General features: G+C 57.0%; 1 protein-coding gene across 1 annotated transcript; it reads right to left on the bottom strand.

The window, feature by feature from the left end:
* Positions 1-8,904: 8,904 nt before the first annotated feature.
* On the bottom strand, positions 8,905-14,203 carry PITX1 (paired like homeodomain 1). Its single transcript, XM_072841066.1, has 3 exons — positions 14,013-14,203; positions 11,544-11,776; positions 8,905-9,499 (listed from the first exon to the last, which is right to left on the bottom strand). The coding sequence occupies exons 1-3, from the start codon at positions 14,176-14,178 to the stop codon at positions 8,957-8,959; spliced, it is 942 nt and encodes a 313-aa protein (XP_072697167.1). The 5' UTR covers positions 14,179-14,203; the 3' UTR covers positions 8,905-8,956.
* Between the last annotated feature and the right edge of the window lie 1,379 nt (positions 14,204-15,582).

Consider the following 15,582-nt stretch of genomic DNA (forward strand, 5'->3'; position numbering starts at 1 on the left):
ATGTAAATCTATCCTTTATTAGATTGCGTTTATCCGCCGGGACAGAGAGGTATGTGCATGAAAAGGCTGGAGTAAGGGTGGGGATAAGCATCCATCCCAGTGTGTCCTGGAAGGTTCCCAGATAGGCCACAGGCGGGAACAGTTTGGGGAAACCCTCACTGGGCCCTGCCACAGCCTGGCAAGCAGCAAAGTGGCCGGCTGCTTTGTGGCTACAGTGTCTTGGAGAGTTTGCCAAGCACTTTCCGTGAAGTCACTGGGACGTTAAGCCCTTGGTTCAATTAAATGGGTTAATATGCTTTGTCTGATTCTGATGGATCATAATAATATAATGTGATAATAGCAATAATGGTGCTATTAGCTGTGGTTATTACACGTGCCCGCACTGTCCCAGGCACGAGGGGAAGGTGCAGCACACATTCCCGCACACTCAGGCCTCATTTTCCTCTCGTAAAACCCCATTCTTCAAAGCTTCCCCCGCCCCACTCCCTATATCCATTTTCAGGACAAATTACCAACACTTAAAAAAAATTGGCCCATTTTGTGTGAAAGCCAAGTCCAAATTACTGTTACTCTCCCCCTTTCTGTTTTGAAATTTAAAAATGAGGAGGGGGCAGGGGGCTGAGGGAGCTGAGAGAGGTGGAGAGGAGGGAGAAGGGGAAAGGGGGGAAAATGTATGAACGGAGAAGAAAAAAACAAGCCTTCTTGTTTAAGTAAAAATGTATTTCTGGAATGATGTTTTAGTTTACTCAGGCAGAAAAATTAGAAATGGTGTGCTTATTAAGCAGGCTAAGTAAGCATGACTATTTTTAGTAGTGTAGTAAAACCTTGGTAATTTGGACCTCTTTAATAAAGATTCCATGATCATGCTGGCTGGCAGGCACACCCTGTGTGCATATGTGTGCGTGTGTGTGTGTGTGTGTGTGTGCAGTCAAGGTAGGAGTGCACAGAGGTTGCTGAGTTGGAGGACCTGTGGTGGGGGACCAAGAGGGCCAGCAAGGGACACATGGGACAAGGATGGACTCCCTGCCTACAATAGCCATTTTTAAACCCTGACACCCCCCCCTTTTGCTTAGCCAAAAAAAAAAAAAAAGAGAGAGAGAGAGTTACAAATTATTATTCTCTCCAAACATTCCTCTTGGCACCTATTAATTTGGCCTCCATTTAAAGAAGAATGTATTTGAAAGCAAAAATTTCATTTCTGTAAGAATCTGAAAGTAAAGGTTTACCTGATACTTGTCACACTGGCCCCCAAATGAGGCTGAATCCTGAGGGTTGACATGTCATTCCAGGCCAGTGATGACTGACCCCATTGGAGTGAGGACAGGGACCCATGGGCATGTCACTCCCTGTCCTGCTGATAGATCACAGGTCTTTGTATTTTTAAAGTAATCTTCATTGTTTCATGTCACATTACAAAAGTAACTCATGCTTAGTGCAAGACGCTTGGAAAGGACAAATGAAAGAAAAATCCCTCATTTCCCACCACCTCAAAGTGGCTAGTGTTAACATTTTCTGCACATCCAGGAATTTCCCTCTGCATATATAAGAGCAAAAACGATATGGTGCTTATATACTGTTTTATAGCCTGTCTTGTTTAGTTTTCTTTCTTTTGTTTTAAGATTTTATTTATTTATTCATGAGAGACACACTGAGAGAGGCAGAGACACAGTCAGAGGGAGAAGCAGGCTCCACTCAGGGAGCCTGATGCAGGACTTGATCCCGGGACTCTAGGATCACAACCTGAGCTGAAGGCAGACATTTAACTGACTGAGGCCACCTAGGCGTCCCTCTGTTTTAACCTTTTAAAAGTATATTGTTCAGTGGCGTTAACTACATTCACATTGTTGTGCAACCATCACCACTATCCATCTGCAGAACACTTCATTATCCCAAAATGAAGCTCTGTACCCATTAAGCCATGACCATTCCACCTCCCTGGTCACCGTTTTCCTATTTTCTGTCTGCATAAATTTGCCTTCTCCAGTTATCTCAGATAAGCAGAATCACAGTAGTTGTCCTTTTGTGTCTGGCTTATTTCACTTTAGGATAATTTTTTCAGGATTCGTCCATGTTGTAGCAGGTGTCAGAATATCTTGTCTTAAGGCTGAATAGTATTCCATTGTATGCATAGACCCCATTTTGTTTATTCATCATCTGATGGACAGGTTGGGTGGCTCCCACGTTTTGGGACTGTGAATAATGCTGCAATGAGCGTGGGTGTACAAGTATTTTTTTTTTTGAGTTTTTGCTTTTGTTTCTTTTGGGTAAATACCCAGAAGTAGAATCGCTAGATCATATGATAATTCTATGTCTAATTTTTTGAGGAACTGCCATACTGTTTTCTAGGGCACCTGTACCATTTATGTTCCTACCATGGGTGCATAAGAGTTCCAGTTTTTCTACATTCTTGCCAACACTTGATATTTTGTTTTATTCCTAATGGATGTGTGGCAGTATCTCACTGTGGTTTTGATTTGCATTTACCTAATGAGTAGTGATGCTGAGCATCTTTTCATGTGTTTATTGGCCATGTGTCTGTCTTCTCTGGGGAGATGTCCATTCAAATCCTTTGCCCATTTTTGAATTGGGTGGTTTGTTTTTTGTCGATTCACTTTTTTTTTTTTAAAGGTTTATTTATTTGAGAGAGAGAGAGAGAAAGCAGGAGGAGGGTCAGAGAGAGGGAGAAAGAAAATCCCAAGCAGACACCATGCTGAGTGCAGAGCCCCTTGCAGAGCCCCTTGCAGTGTTCAATGCGGGGCTCCATCTGAGGGCACCAAGATCGGGACCTGAGCCGCAACCAGGATTCAGATGCTTAACCAGCTGCACCACCCAGGTGCCCCTGTTGATTCACCTTTAAAAGCAGTGCCCAGAGCTGCCTGTGCTGAGAGCAAGGAGTAAGTGTGTGTGGAGGAAGGAAAGAAGCAAGAGAGAGGCTAGAAAGGAGCAGGGGGAGGGAGAAAGGGCCGAGATACGTTTTGTGGAGTGAGGGGGAAGGGAAGGCAGGCCCTCAGTTCCTTTATTCAGCAGGTGTTTATCCAGTGTGACTGGGTGCAGACACTTCTCCAGGTGCCGCTGTGCACACCTGTCCGCCTCTGCGTGCTGACTCTCCATGACTGCAGCCTCCCCGCCTAGCTGCCAGTGCCCTACCTCTGGGAGGCTGTGTCCACACTAGACAGGGCTGCTGGTTCTGTGGTCAGGCTGGGACCTGCGTCCCTGAAAGCTGTGTGCCCTTGGACAGGTTACATGACGTGCCTGAGCCTCAGCGTCCTCATCTATAAAATGAGACATAAGAGAAATAGGAGCGCCTGGTGGCTCAGTCAGTTAAGTAGCTACTTTCGGCTCAGGGTCTTGGGATTGAGCCCCGCCTCCATTGGGCTCTCTGCTCAGTGGGGAGTTTGCTTCTCTCTCTCCCTCTGCCCCTCCCTCCCTCTCGTTCTCTCTCTCTCTCAAAGAAATAAAATCTTTTTTTAAAAAAAGAGAGAGAAAATATGTATGGTGCACAGCAGGGGCTAGTGCAGAGTGAGATGTGGCCACATGATGGAGACAGCCAGAGCCAGCTCCCCCACCCCAATCGCTTTTGACCTGTTCCTCTGCCCCAGGTCACAGCACCCCCTCCCCTCCCACCAGCCTGGCTGGGCTCTGGTGGCTGGCTGAGTCTCTTGAAGTTCCTATAGCAACACAGTAGGTAGACACCTGCTCTGGGCAACACCAGCTACACAGGAGTGTGAGGAGTGGGGTTTTGTGGTGAGGGGGCAAGGAGGCAGGCCAGCAAGGGCTGGGTGGAAGCCTGGGAGGGCTTCCTGAGGAAGGCCAACTGGAAGCAGGCATCTAGGAAATGAGAGGTTTGTAGTACTGAAGGAGACAGGAGTTTGGATTTGATGGTTGATACTCCAGCCTTCGCCAGCCAGAGAGTTTCCTTGTGCCCTCACCTGCCCACACCATTCTGCTGCCCTCATCCCAGGGCTGTCTCAGGCTCCCTGTCACCTGTGCCCTCTGTTGCCCTCCCTCCAGAGCCAAGTGAGCTTAGTGGAGGCAAATGCTGGGGGCCTGGTGCCTTTCTTTCTCTCCCAGAGCACACCTGAGCCCAGCTTTTTATTAGGAATTGAAATGGATTATAACTGTTTACCCTTCCCCTGATCCCCTGCTGCCCAGTACAAATGTCAAGAGAGTGTACAGTGCAGTGGAGGGGGACCATGGACCTGGATCAGAGGGCTGGATTGTGGGTCCCACCTGTGTCTCATTCAGTGTGGCATCACAGGCGAGCTGTTGCTTCTCTCTGAGCCTCAGTGTCTTTCCCTGTGAGGAGAAGGAGCCCCTCCCTCCCCTGAGGAGTGAGCCTGTAATTGTTATCTAGTGCTTCGTGGGGCCTGGACTCAGGGCCTGATGTCAGCTATCAGTAAGACGATAGAGCACAAATGAAGCGTCCAGGCCTCTCTGTCCCATGTTGCAGGGACCCCTTAGTGGAGAATTCTGGGCTGAAGGTCCCCTCTGCTCCCCTGGCTCATCTCTCAGAGTCCTGACTGCCTGTGTGCCTCTCCTCAGGCCCAGTGGACAGCAGGGATTGGGCCCTGTTCCTCCAGGCCTTCCAGTCCCTGGCTAGGGGACAATGGGCTGGGTTCCTGAGGGTCCAAGGCCAGGATGGGTCCCTGGGTAGGATGTGGTGGGAAAGGCATTTGTGGTTCACATCCACGACACCAAGCAAAGCTGGAGGGAAAAACGGAGTGGGGCTCCATATGACATTTTCTCTGTTGAGACACTTAGAGAAGCCCTGTTAGTGTGGAAAGTGGGGAACTGGGCCATTCCTTCCGGGGAGAGGCAAGATGTGTTGCTCTAATAACACTGCCACCACTACCAGTAATAACCATATGCCAGCCCCACAACGAGTGTCTTATGTGTTATCTCCCTCAATCCTTTAAACAACTATGTGAAGTGATTTTTATTCCCTTTTATGGAAGAGGAAACAGGCTCAGAGACATTGTCTCTTGTCCAAGGCGACTCAGAGGGGGGAGCCGGGACTCAGACCCTTGCTCTCAAAGACCACAGCAAAGCTTCCTAGGGATGCCAGGGCCAAGTAACTGGCCCAGGAGATGGGGAGGTTGGTGGGCATGAGCCACCCTTACTGTCGTCTCCCCCATTGGCTCCCAGGGACTGGGACAGGTACCCTGCTGGTGTCTGCTGCATTCTCCCAGGGCAGCAGCAGGCTCGGGCATGTGGAGCTAGAGGATGACACAAGCCACCTCCAGGGCCTAGATGTGCTGGGCAGTGCCCCCTCCCAGGCGGATCTTCCGGCTGTGACTTCCCTGCCCCTTCTAGATGATTCTGGCAGCTGTACGAAGGGATGCCATGGCACCGAGGGAGGCCTACAGCCTGGCTGGGGCCATAAAGCTAGGGGAGGTACCTGGGTTCCTCTCAATGACTGGGCACTCTGGTGGTTGTGCACTTTGCCTCGATACCCCACTGTGCCTGCAGAAAAGTGCTGGGCACCAGCCTCTGACCCGCCTATTTCTAATTCACAACTCTAAACCTGCGGCAGCCCTTTGGGGTGTCCAGCACCAAGCAAGGACCAGATCTGCTTTTCTCCTTCCTGGGGTTCATCATGTGTGGCCAGTGGAAGTCATGATCCCTTCAAGGTCACATTCCTCTCCCTTCCTGCCATGTTGCCCATGGTGCATGGCAGGCGGCAGCCCAGTGCAGAAGGCAGAGTGGGCACTGCCCGGGCTGGAACCCACTCTATCACTTCCCGCTAGGGACCTCCAGCAAGTGACCTGGCCTCATCAGGGAAAGGCGATGGTGGAACTCTTCCTCCTCGTGTCATTGTGCAGGTAAAAGTGTTGACCCACGAGGAGGATACACTCAGCACTGGGCCCTGGACCCTGAACCGGCTCCAGAGATGATAGCGCTCAAGACAGAGACAGAGCCCCGCTTCTGCGGAACAGCCTGGCTTGAGCACCCTGTTCCAGGCAGACCACTCCTTTCCCCTGTTCTTTTTCTTCAAAAGCACTCAGCCCAGTTTGTAATTATACACGTGTTTGTTTACTTGTCCATGAGAGCAGGGACTGTTTTCCAGCACTCGATCCTGAGCACCAAGGGCAGGAACACAGTAAATGAATGTTGCATGAATGAATGACACCCCCTTCCCAATTTTCTTCAGGTAGACGAGGACCAGGACTTTTTGCCCTTTTTTTTTTTTTTTTTTTTTTGAGGACTGGGCTTTCAGAGCCCCATATATTCCTCAGGCTTCCTTCGGAGATGATCCTGTAGCTGGTACAGCTGGGAAGTGCTGGATACTGCTATCTGCAGCCCTAGAAGAGCTGGGTCAGAAGAGCTGGGTGGAGCCCAAGATAGGGTCTCACACTGCCCTTGGTGGGTGATGGGGTCATTCTGGGACTGCTTGTTCCCCTGCCACCCATATCTGCAGCTGTCTGGTTTGTGGCCCCAAAGCCACACTGGAGACTCCACCAGAGCCCCTTATTGGCCAAAGTCACCTGAGGCTGGGTCTGACTTACGGGAGAGGCCTCTCTGCCTCTGTTTTTCCTCGGGTCCCATCTCCTAGGTCTCTCCTGCCTTTTGCCCTCCACTGAGACCAGGGGCCCCCTGGCCTTAGCAGATGTGTGAGGCTGGGGGAGGCACTCTGAGTCCAGATGTGATTGTGTTTATGTTTCCAGGGAGTAAGGGGTCGGAGCTCTGGACTGGAGCTGTTGGGGGAGGGGTGGTCTGGCTCCAGCCCCCTGCCCCAGCCTTCCCTCCTCCCTCCTCTGGCCTGCCTCAGACCCTACACTATAAGTCAGTCCTACAGCATTAGGTTGGGTCGTTCTCCAGGAAGGACGCTTCCTCACTCATCTAAATGTGGGAAGACCGTGGAAAGATGCTTTGGAATCTAAAGATGGTTGACTCCCTGTGACTTTGGCCCTGTTGCAAAGCATGGTGAAGTCTCAGTTCCACTATCTATATAATAGGGACAACACTCCTGACCTCAGAGGCAGTGTTGACCTGGTTTGAGAACGCGGGCACAGGGCCCCTCCAGCTATTAGCTCATGATTAAGCCTATGGTTGTGCCCTACTTCCGACTAGGGCTAGCCTGGGTCCAGCTCCAGGGCAGTGCCAAACCCAGTCACAAGGTGATTCTGCAGCCGAATACCAACCCCTCCTTCCTCCCCCGCTGCAGCTGCAAACATTTTGTTTTGCCATTGGAAGTGACTTACTTAAGGGAAGCAGGATTTTACAGGCAGTTTAAAGGCTGGTCTTGTTCAGTAGTTTCCAAAGCCTGGGGAGGGTGGAAGCACCATCAGCCTCCTTCCGCTAAGTTGGGGTGGAAGGGAAGTGAGATGTTAATTCTGTGCAATGATCACTTTCTCCAGCACAGCGTTGCTGGAGGCCCCAGAGTGGGATTTCTACGAGAAAAGGCTGAGGGAGGCCCTGACTAGACACTGGGGGATCATGGACACTCCGTCCTCCTGGAACAGCTAGGGCAGGGCCCACAGGGGAAAACGCAACCTCAGGACTTAAAGGAGCTCTCAGCGGCCCTCACCGCAACTGCCTGGGCGGTCAAGGGCCACAAAGCACCCTGAGGGCTCCGGGGTCCGCCAACACAGCTGGGGAAGAAAGTCTGCGGTGTCCGTGGGGTGCTGGCTAGGGCTGAGCGGTGCATCGCCTGAGCCGGCGCGCAGAGGGAGCTCGGAGCAGGGCCCTGGCGGAGGCTGGCTGAGCAGGGCAGGAGACGCAGTGGTTAGAGAGAGCACCTCGGACTCCACCAGGAGGCGGCCGCAGGGCTCCTGTCCCCTACCCACGGGGCCGCGGTGGCGCATTCCCTTTCCACCCGCCTCCCTCCTCAGTTCAATGAAGCAGTCGGGGCTCGGCAGCGGTTAGCACGCTTGTACTATGGTTTTAATAGACGTACATGGACAAGTCGATATAGACAGATTTATATTCTATACAGTCAGTCCGACATACACAGGGACGCTGTAAACAGGGGCGCGGGCCGGAGAGCGGGTGTGCAAAATGGGCGCGGCGCGGTGGGGAGGGGGGTGTCCCGGCCGCGCCCCGAGCTCTCCCGGCTCGACTCTTGCACGGCGGGCGGTGAGGAGGGGGCTCTGCGCCCGGCCGAGGGGGCCGCCTCCTAGCCCGAGAGCGGAGCGGCGGATCCGGGCCTGCGGCGAAGCTCGGCGGCGCGGGGGGCGGGGGTGCTAGGAGCCGAGCCCACCCCATTCGCCCGCCACCTCCTCCTCCGCACCGCCAGCTGCGGCTCCGTAAGCCTCAACGGGACCCCGGTGCTCGGGCTGCCGAGGGCTCCGGGCGGCGCGCCGCGGCCGCGCGTGCCCTCCACAGCGAGTCCCCGACCCCAGGCTGCGCCCCTCCTCCCCGACCCAGCGCCCGCTCCAACTCGGATCCGAACCGAGCTAAGGTACGCTCGGCCGGGCCCAGCTTGGAGGGGGCGCCCCGGTTCCGCCGGGGCGGGGGCCGGCCCGCCCGGGCTCCGCACGTCCAGTTCGCAGGCGCGGCCGCGCGCTCCGGGGCCAGCGCGGCGGGAACGCGGGCTGCCAGGGCGTCCTCCCCGGACCGCCGGCCTCCCGCGCCGCGTCCCCTCCGCGCAACCGCCCGCCGGGCCCGAGGGAGCGAACACGCACACCACCCGCGCCATCCCGAGGGAAATTGCAACTCATCCGTTTTGTTTTTTTTGTTTTTGTTTTTTTTGTTTTTTTTTTTTCCGCAGCACTTTTCTCCGACGTCTTTTTGTTTGTTTCGTCCCGTTTGGGAGGGCAGAGTGGGGTCCGGAAAAGCAAACACACAACCAGCCCGGAGGTGGGGAGGTGGGGAGGAGAGGGCGGCGCGGGCGCGGGGGGCGCGGGCGCGGGGGGCGCGGGGGGCGCGGGCGCGGCTGCAGGTCCTCCGCGCCGCCCCGCCCCGCCCCGCCCGGGCGCCGAGCCGGCCGCGGAGCCCGCGGGGCCTGGCGGGGCGGTCAGCTGTTGTACTGGCACGCGTTGAGGCCCGAGGCCGGGCCCTGCAGGCCGCCGTAGCCGAACGACGAGTGCTGCTTGGACTTGAGCCGCAGGCTGGCCAGGCTCGAGTTGCACGTGTCCCGGTAGACGCTGTAGGGCGAGGCGGGCGTGCCGTAGGGGCAGGCGCCCGGCGACATGGCCGAGTTGAGCGAGGAGCCGGTGAGGTTGTTGATGTTGTTGAGGCCCGAGTTGGGCATGCCGGGCACGGCGCCCGGGCCCATGCTCGACGGCATGGTCATGGAGGAGATGGAGCTGGGCGCCGAGAACATGGACTGCGACGACAGCGGGCTCATGGAGTTGAAGAAGGTGAAGCTCTTGGTGGAGAGCGGCGCCGGCGCCAAGCTCTTGGCGGCCCAGTTGTTGTAGGAGTAGCCGGCGGCGTACACGTCCTCGTAGGGCTGCACCAGGCCGCTGAACTGCGGCACGTAGCCGCCCTTGCACAGGTCCAGCTGCTGGTTGCGCTCCCGCTTCCGCCACTTGGCTCGCCGGTTCTTGAACCAGACCTGGGGGGAGGGTGCAGGACGAAGGTCAGGGCTGCCGAGGGCGGGAAGGTCCCTCCACCCCCCCACCCCCACCCCCTCCACCCCCTCCACCCCCTCCACCCCGAGCCCTCCGCCGCCGCCGCCGCCTTCGCTCCGGATTTCGAATTTCGTCTCTTTTCTTCGTGATTTCCGCCCCTGCCGCTGCGCTCCTGTTAAGGGTTCCTTTCCTGTACCCAGAAAAGTTTTCGTCTATCCCCTTTTCTGATCTATATCCTCTCCCCAGAGTTAAATCTTATGTCTTCTCCTAATACGGATCGATCCTCTTTTATTTTAGCAAATATTCGTTTGCTTTCTTCCGGCTCCGGCCTTCTCCCCTAAAGGGATCCCGGTCTATCTCCTAAATATTCCATTCTTCTTCTTCTCCCTCTAATACAAAAGGTATTTTTCTTCCCTGAAACACAGGCTCTCCTGACTCCTTTCATTCTTCATCTACCTTTTCATTCCTCGAATAGTCTGTATCCATCTTAATTGGGAATCTTTGATATTCTCATTTTTGCCCCAGATGTTTATTTTCTTTTGGTCCACCCCGCTATCTGAACTGCTTTCTTTTCCCTCCAGTCCCCTTTCTCCGTTATCCCTCACTTTTGATCCTTTTGATTCTTCCCCAAATATTTAGTTTTCCCCGTCTTCCCAAATATCTGACCATCACCGTTTCTCTTAAATAGGTAATTCTTTATTTTTCTCAAATATTTGATCCTTTCGCCCTCCCTTATTTAATTTCTTTCCTGCCACCTCCATATATGCCAAATACGTTTCTCTGCAAATATTTAATTTCCTTTCAGTTCTTAGTAGTTTCTCTCTAATCCCCCCTCCGCTTTCTCCCACAAAATTTAGTAAGAACCTGTTCTTTGCCCACTCCTGGTCCCTGCCCATCCTCCCATTCTCATACTGTGTGCCCTCTATCTTCCGTGGCCCTCCTCCAGCCCTGGGCTGAGTTTCCTGAGCTAGCCTGCAGGACCCCTGCATCTCAGCCTTTACCAATCCTCCCCGCACTGACATTGCCTGATTCCACCCCCACACCACCCCTACCACCATAAACCCGGGCAGGATTAGTGAGTACAGGATTACTGAGTGCTGTCTTCACTCGTGTCCCACTGGGCTGGCCAGCCTGATGGGAGGGGGCAAGAACTGGGGTTATAGCAGGGAGTCAGTAGGCCAGGTAGCACTTTGGGCTGGCTTGGGACGTCCTCCCAGTTATCTGTTTAAATATTTGCGCACTCAGAGAAGAAATGATACTCTTGTGGCTCTGGCAAGAGAACCTCTATTCTCTTGCTTTTACTGGAAACCAAAAAGAGCAAGGAGAGGGAGGGTGCAGTCTGACCACGGGTCAGAGATCTTACATCTCCAAAGGGACTGGACCTGAGGGTCACTCTTCCACCAGAGCTGCTCCTCCTTCACCTGACCCCAGCCCTATAGGAAAGGGCAACAGGGAAAGGGTCCAGCTACTCACTGGCTGACTGGCTGGAGACCAGTCAGGTGGGGACTGTGCTGAGCTTCTGCAGAAGCAGGCTATGATTGGGACCACTGCCCCAGGAGGTTCTGAGACCTGCAAGCCTAGGTACCCTTCAGGCCTCTGCCAGGTTGCCAGGCAAGACCTGCCTTTCCCTTTCGTTTTTGGGGGAAGGCGGCCCGCAGCTCCGAGGGCCCCCTTGGCGGGGAATCCTCCGTGCAGTCTAGGGTGTTAACATCCGCATGGGGTCTGGGCCCTGCAGGGCAGGGGAAATTCCCATGGGGCCACAGATCTTGGGGTGAGGCTGCAGTAGAGCCTGAGGGTCACTAGGATAGGCCAGGCGACAGCCGCCGAAGGCTCTAACCACCAAAGGGCACAGCAGGAGCCGCCGGAACACCCGGAACACCCGGGCCTAAAGCTGAATCCTCCTCTCCGGTGGAGAGTGGTGGGACGGAGACAAAGTCTGAGCGCCGGTCTAAAGCTTTTGGAGGGCTGCGGCAGAGCCGGCCAGGAGCGGTCCGCACGGGTCCCCTTGGGCGCGCACGCTGGGCTCACCCTCACGCGCGGCTCCGTGAGGTTGGTCCACACAGCGATCTCCTCCCGCATGCTCATGTCGGGGTAGCGGTTCCTCTGGAACGTGGCCTCCAGCTCTTGCAACTGCTGGCTTGTGAAGTGCGTGCGTTGCCGCCGTTGCTTCTTTTTCTTGGCGGGGTCCTCCGCGCCACCGCAGCCTGCGCCTCCCGCACCGCTGTCCTCCGGCCCCTTGACTTCCCCGCCGCGCTCCTTCTCTGAATCGGGCAGGACAGGCCCTAGTCACCTTGGGTTTATGCCCTTTCGCACCCCGTCCCGGCTCCACCGAAGCGCCAGCCATCAGCGCTGGCGGCCCTTCCTCCCGCCAGGAGCCCTAGTTTTGTTCCCGCTGGAAAGAGCCTGTCGGGTGCCTGATCCTCACTAGTCACCTTTGGTCGGACGGCCCCGAAGAGCCAGGGAACCCGAGGCTCCGGCCTAGGTTCCCCACTGGGCAGGGCCTGCCCTTGCAGCTCGGCTCAGGCTCAAGCCCTACTGCCTATGTCGCCCGCAAATGTATGAAATTTTGAGGGCTTTTAGGCATTTAAATCTGGGGGTGTCTCTGCTCTTCTGAACTGATATCAAATCTGGCTAGCCTGAAGCCAGTGGGTCGGTGGAGCAGGAGCCAGGCGGTAACCTGCAGCCCCTCTACTTTCTTCTCCCCAGGGCTGTGTGGGAGCCACATTGGGCAGGCACAACACAGCTGTGTTCTCAGCCTTAGCTCCAGGCCTCAAGTCCAGAGGCCCAGAAAAGCCCTCAGGCGGCAGCCCAGACCCACACACTCTGTCTAGGTGACCTGGGGCTCTAGCCTCTCGCTCTCTCAGGGTACACAAAACACATTCAGTCATAGACACATTGAAACAAACAAACAAAAAAATTAAAAACAAAATACAGAAGCCCAGATAAACTCAATTCTATCCCAACACCATGGAAAGGCTCACAAACTATTAAAAATAGGCAGGTAGGAACACAGAGCAAATGCAAATTAAGAAGCAAGAAACCTCCGTGCAAACAGACCCCTAACTAAATACAGTGCTGTACGCGTATAAACTCCAGGCAGACGCGGGCATTTATTTCTCCGGGATAAAAAAAAACAACAACTTAATGTACTGTTGTAGATAGATTTTTTTTAGCCCCTTCCTAATAATGCCCTTCTAGGGATAGTCTTTAAGTCGCAGGGAAATACAACACTATAGTTAGATAAATTACCAAACTAACACTGCTGCAAATGGATTTTGAAAAAAAAAATCCCGGAGAAACGCGCCATTTTGGATTGACTTTTAAAAATCTCCAAGAATAATGCTGCATGTGGATGTTTTAAATTCCAGAGAAATATGCCTCGCGTAGTGATTCTTTCTATATCGAAAAACACAGTTAAAAAATTTAATATATCCTCACGGAGTTGGTTTTAAAAAGCAATCGCTCGCTGTATATTTCTCCAGATTTTAAAAAGTAAAAACCAACCAAAGGCCACGCTTCAAACTTTTGAAAACAAAAGTACAGTCCAGCGTGGATTGCTTTTCTTAGCCAAGCAAACAGAACCTCTCAGAGAAAGTCACTTAGAGATGCAAAACAGAAACAAATAGAGATTAAAAACGCGTAGAGAAACACTCAGCGGTGGATTAAGAAAAAAGCACAGCGGAGGCGCCCACGACCCGGGGAACAGGGCGCCCGGCGGGACGGGGAGCGCGGGATCCGAGCGGGAGACCCGGGGGCGCGAGCGGCCGAGGATCCGCCGCGCCACCGCCCGCACCGCCCACCCGCCGGCCCCGCTCGCGGCCAGCTTGCGGGGGAGCAGCCTGAGTTCGGGGGGCAAAACGGCGGCGCGGAGGGAGACGCGCCCCAGCCGAGCCGGGCCCTGGCCGGGCGGCCTGGCGGCTCCCGGGTCCCTCCACGAGGGGGGCCTGCCCGCCAGCTGAGCCGCACCTCTTGGCCCGCTCGCCCTCGCTGCCCTCTTTTTTTCTACTTGAGGTGGTCCCCCCTTCCCCGCAGTCTGTTTCTGTGACTTTTCCCGCCACCCCTTCTCTTGGATTTCTCCCTCTCCATCCGTGCCCACCGCCTGTCGGGGTGTGTGACCCCGTCTCCCTGCGCAGCGTCTCTCGCCCGCCGCCCCGTTCCTCTCTCCACCTACTGTCCTGCGGTCTGAGCGGCCCCCTGGGCACTCGTTGCGCAAACCGAATTCTTTTTCTTCCGGCTCCGTCTGCTCCCGATCAAGAGGGGCTGTCGGGCCGACCCTCCCGTGGTCGGTGCCTGCATCTGCCGGGGTCTGGGCGCGTGGGCACCGGCTGGGAGCAGAGCACGGAATTCCGTCTCATCAAGCGCGCAGATTTCCGCGCTCCCGGTCCGACGGAGGCCGGGAGAAGAGGTCCCGGAGCTCGCGGGGCTCGGGCAACCTGAGCGTGCGGCGCGGGCGCCAGGCCCCGCTCCCCGCCCCGCGCCGGGCCGAGCCGCGCTTACCTGGCAGCTCCGTGTCGGACGACTCGCTGGCGGAGTTCTCGAGCGGCTCGCGGGGGTCGGCGGCGCGGGCCAGGTGGAAGGCCGGCCCCATGTCGTGCGGCGGCGGCGGCGGCCGGAGCCCCTCCGGCAGCCGCTCCAGGCTCATGCCCCCCTTGAAGGCGTCCATGGAGGCGGGGACCGCGGCGGGCGCTCCCGGGGCCGGGGCCGGGGCCGGGGCCGGGGCCGGGGCCGGGGCCGGGCGCGCCCGGCCGCCCTGGCTGCGACCTGCGGGGACAAGAGCACAGCGCCTAAGCGGCTGCCCCCCAGGGCTGCCCGGGCCCGCAGCGACGCCGCGCCCGCCCCATGGACCGCCCGGGGCTGCGGGGCCGGGCGGGCGGCGGCGGCAGCGGTTTCTCGCGACCGGATCCCCGGCTTCGCGCTCCGCGCTGCGCTCCCGCCGCTCGGGCCTCTGCCGCCCGCCCGGCCCCGGCTCCGGCTCCCGATCCGGGGCCGGTTTCTAAGGCTCCGTACGGCGCCGGCAGAGGCTGTCTTAAAGCGACAGCGCGCACCGCCAGGTTCCAGCAGTCCCTGCGCCAGGGGTGGTGGGTGGGGTGGGCCCGGGTGGGAGGGGGCTGGGGAGGGGGGAGGGAGGGAGGGAAGGAGGGAGGGAGGGAGGGAGGGAGCCGGCGAGCGAGGGAGCGCGGGCGGAATCCGGCCCCGAGCCGCCCGCCCTCCCCCGGCCGTGCCCTCCCCCTCCCCCTCCCGTCCCCTCCCGTCCCCCTCCCCCGCCGCAGCCACCTTCCCGCCGCCTCCCGCCCCCTCCCCCCACCCCCCGCGGCCTCGCCGCGCCGCGCCGCTCCCTCCTTCCCCGTTGACACACCGACTTCTCCCTCGGCCGCACAAAAGAAACGCATCTGGTCTCCAAGTCCCGCGCGGCTCGTGCCCACCTCCAGCCCCAGATGACTTGTTTTGCGCAGAATCAACTCCTGTCTGGGCCGCCTCGAAGTCCTCAGCCCCCGGCGAGAACAGCCCAGGACGAGAGAATGTTCCCGGGGCAGGATCGCACGGAGCGGGCGCCTCCGAGCCAGCGCCAGGGCGGGGGCAGAGCCCGGGGCCCGTTCCGGCAGCTCCCGGCGGCGTCCCCGTCGGGGGGCCGCTGGCCCCTCCTTCCTCGGCCTCTTCTCCCGGGACCTGAGGCCGGCTGAGTGACAGCAGCCTGCGTTCTAATGGGCCCCCGGATGCTGCCTCCTAATTAGCTTGGACCCTGTCGTCCAAGGCTGCTTCTCTGGCCTCCCCCTCTGCACCGCAGTCAATTTTCCGGGATTGGGATTGAACTGATGGCTTCTAATCAGACGAAACGTTTCTGTTGGCTCCAGGCCTCTGGCGAGTGCAGCAGGAGACCCCGAGAGCCCCGCCAGGCCCCACAGCCTCTTCTGCAGGGCTCTCTTCCCTTGTTTTGCACCAGTCCAGCCGAATCAGCCAGGCCCCGGCCTTGGCAGCCAGGGGGTTGGCTTCTGCCCCCTTCAGGGCAGGTTTGTAGCGATCTGGGGCCTCCTCTGGGCTTTCCAGAGCTGCAGGCACCTGGCCTCGC

Source organism: Canis lupus, chromosome 10, assembly GCF_048164855.1.
Source record: "Canis lupus baileyi chromosome 10, mCanLup2.hap1, whole genome shotgun sequence".
Classification (NCBI taxonomy): Eukaryota; Metazoa; Chordata; class Mammalia; order Carnivora; family Canidae; genus Canis; species Canis lupus.

Coding starts and splice junctions, on each gene's coding strand:
- PITX1 (XM_072841066.1), bottom strand. CDS start 14,178: ATGGACGCCTTCAAGGGGGGCATGAGCCTGGAGCGGCTGCCGGAGGGG. Junction 11,777..14,012: donor GTCCGACACGGAGCTGCCAG/GTAAGCGCGGCT, acceptor TGCCCGATTCAG/AGAAGGAGCGCGGCGGGGAA. Junction 9,500..11,543: donor TCACGGAGCCGCGCGTGAGG/GTGAGCCCAGCG, acceptor CCCTCCCCCCAG/GTCTGGTTCAAGAACCGGCG.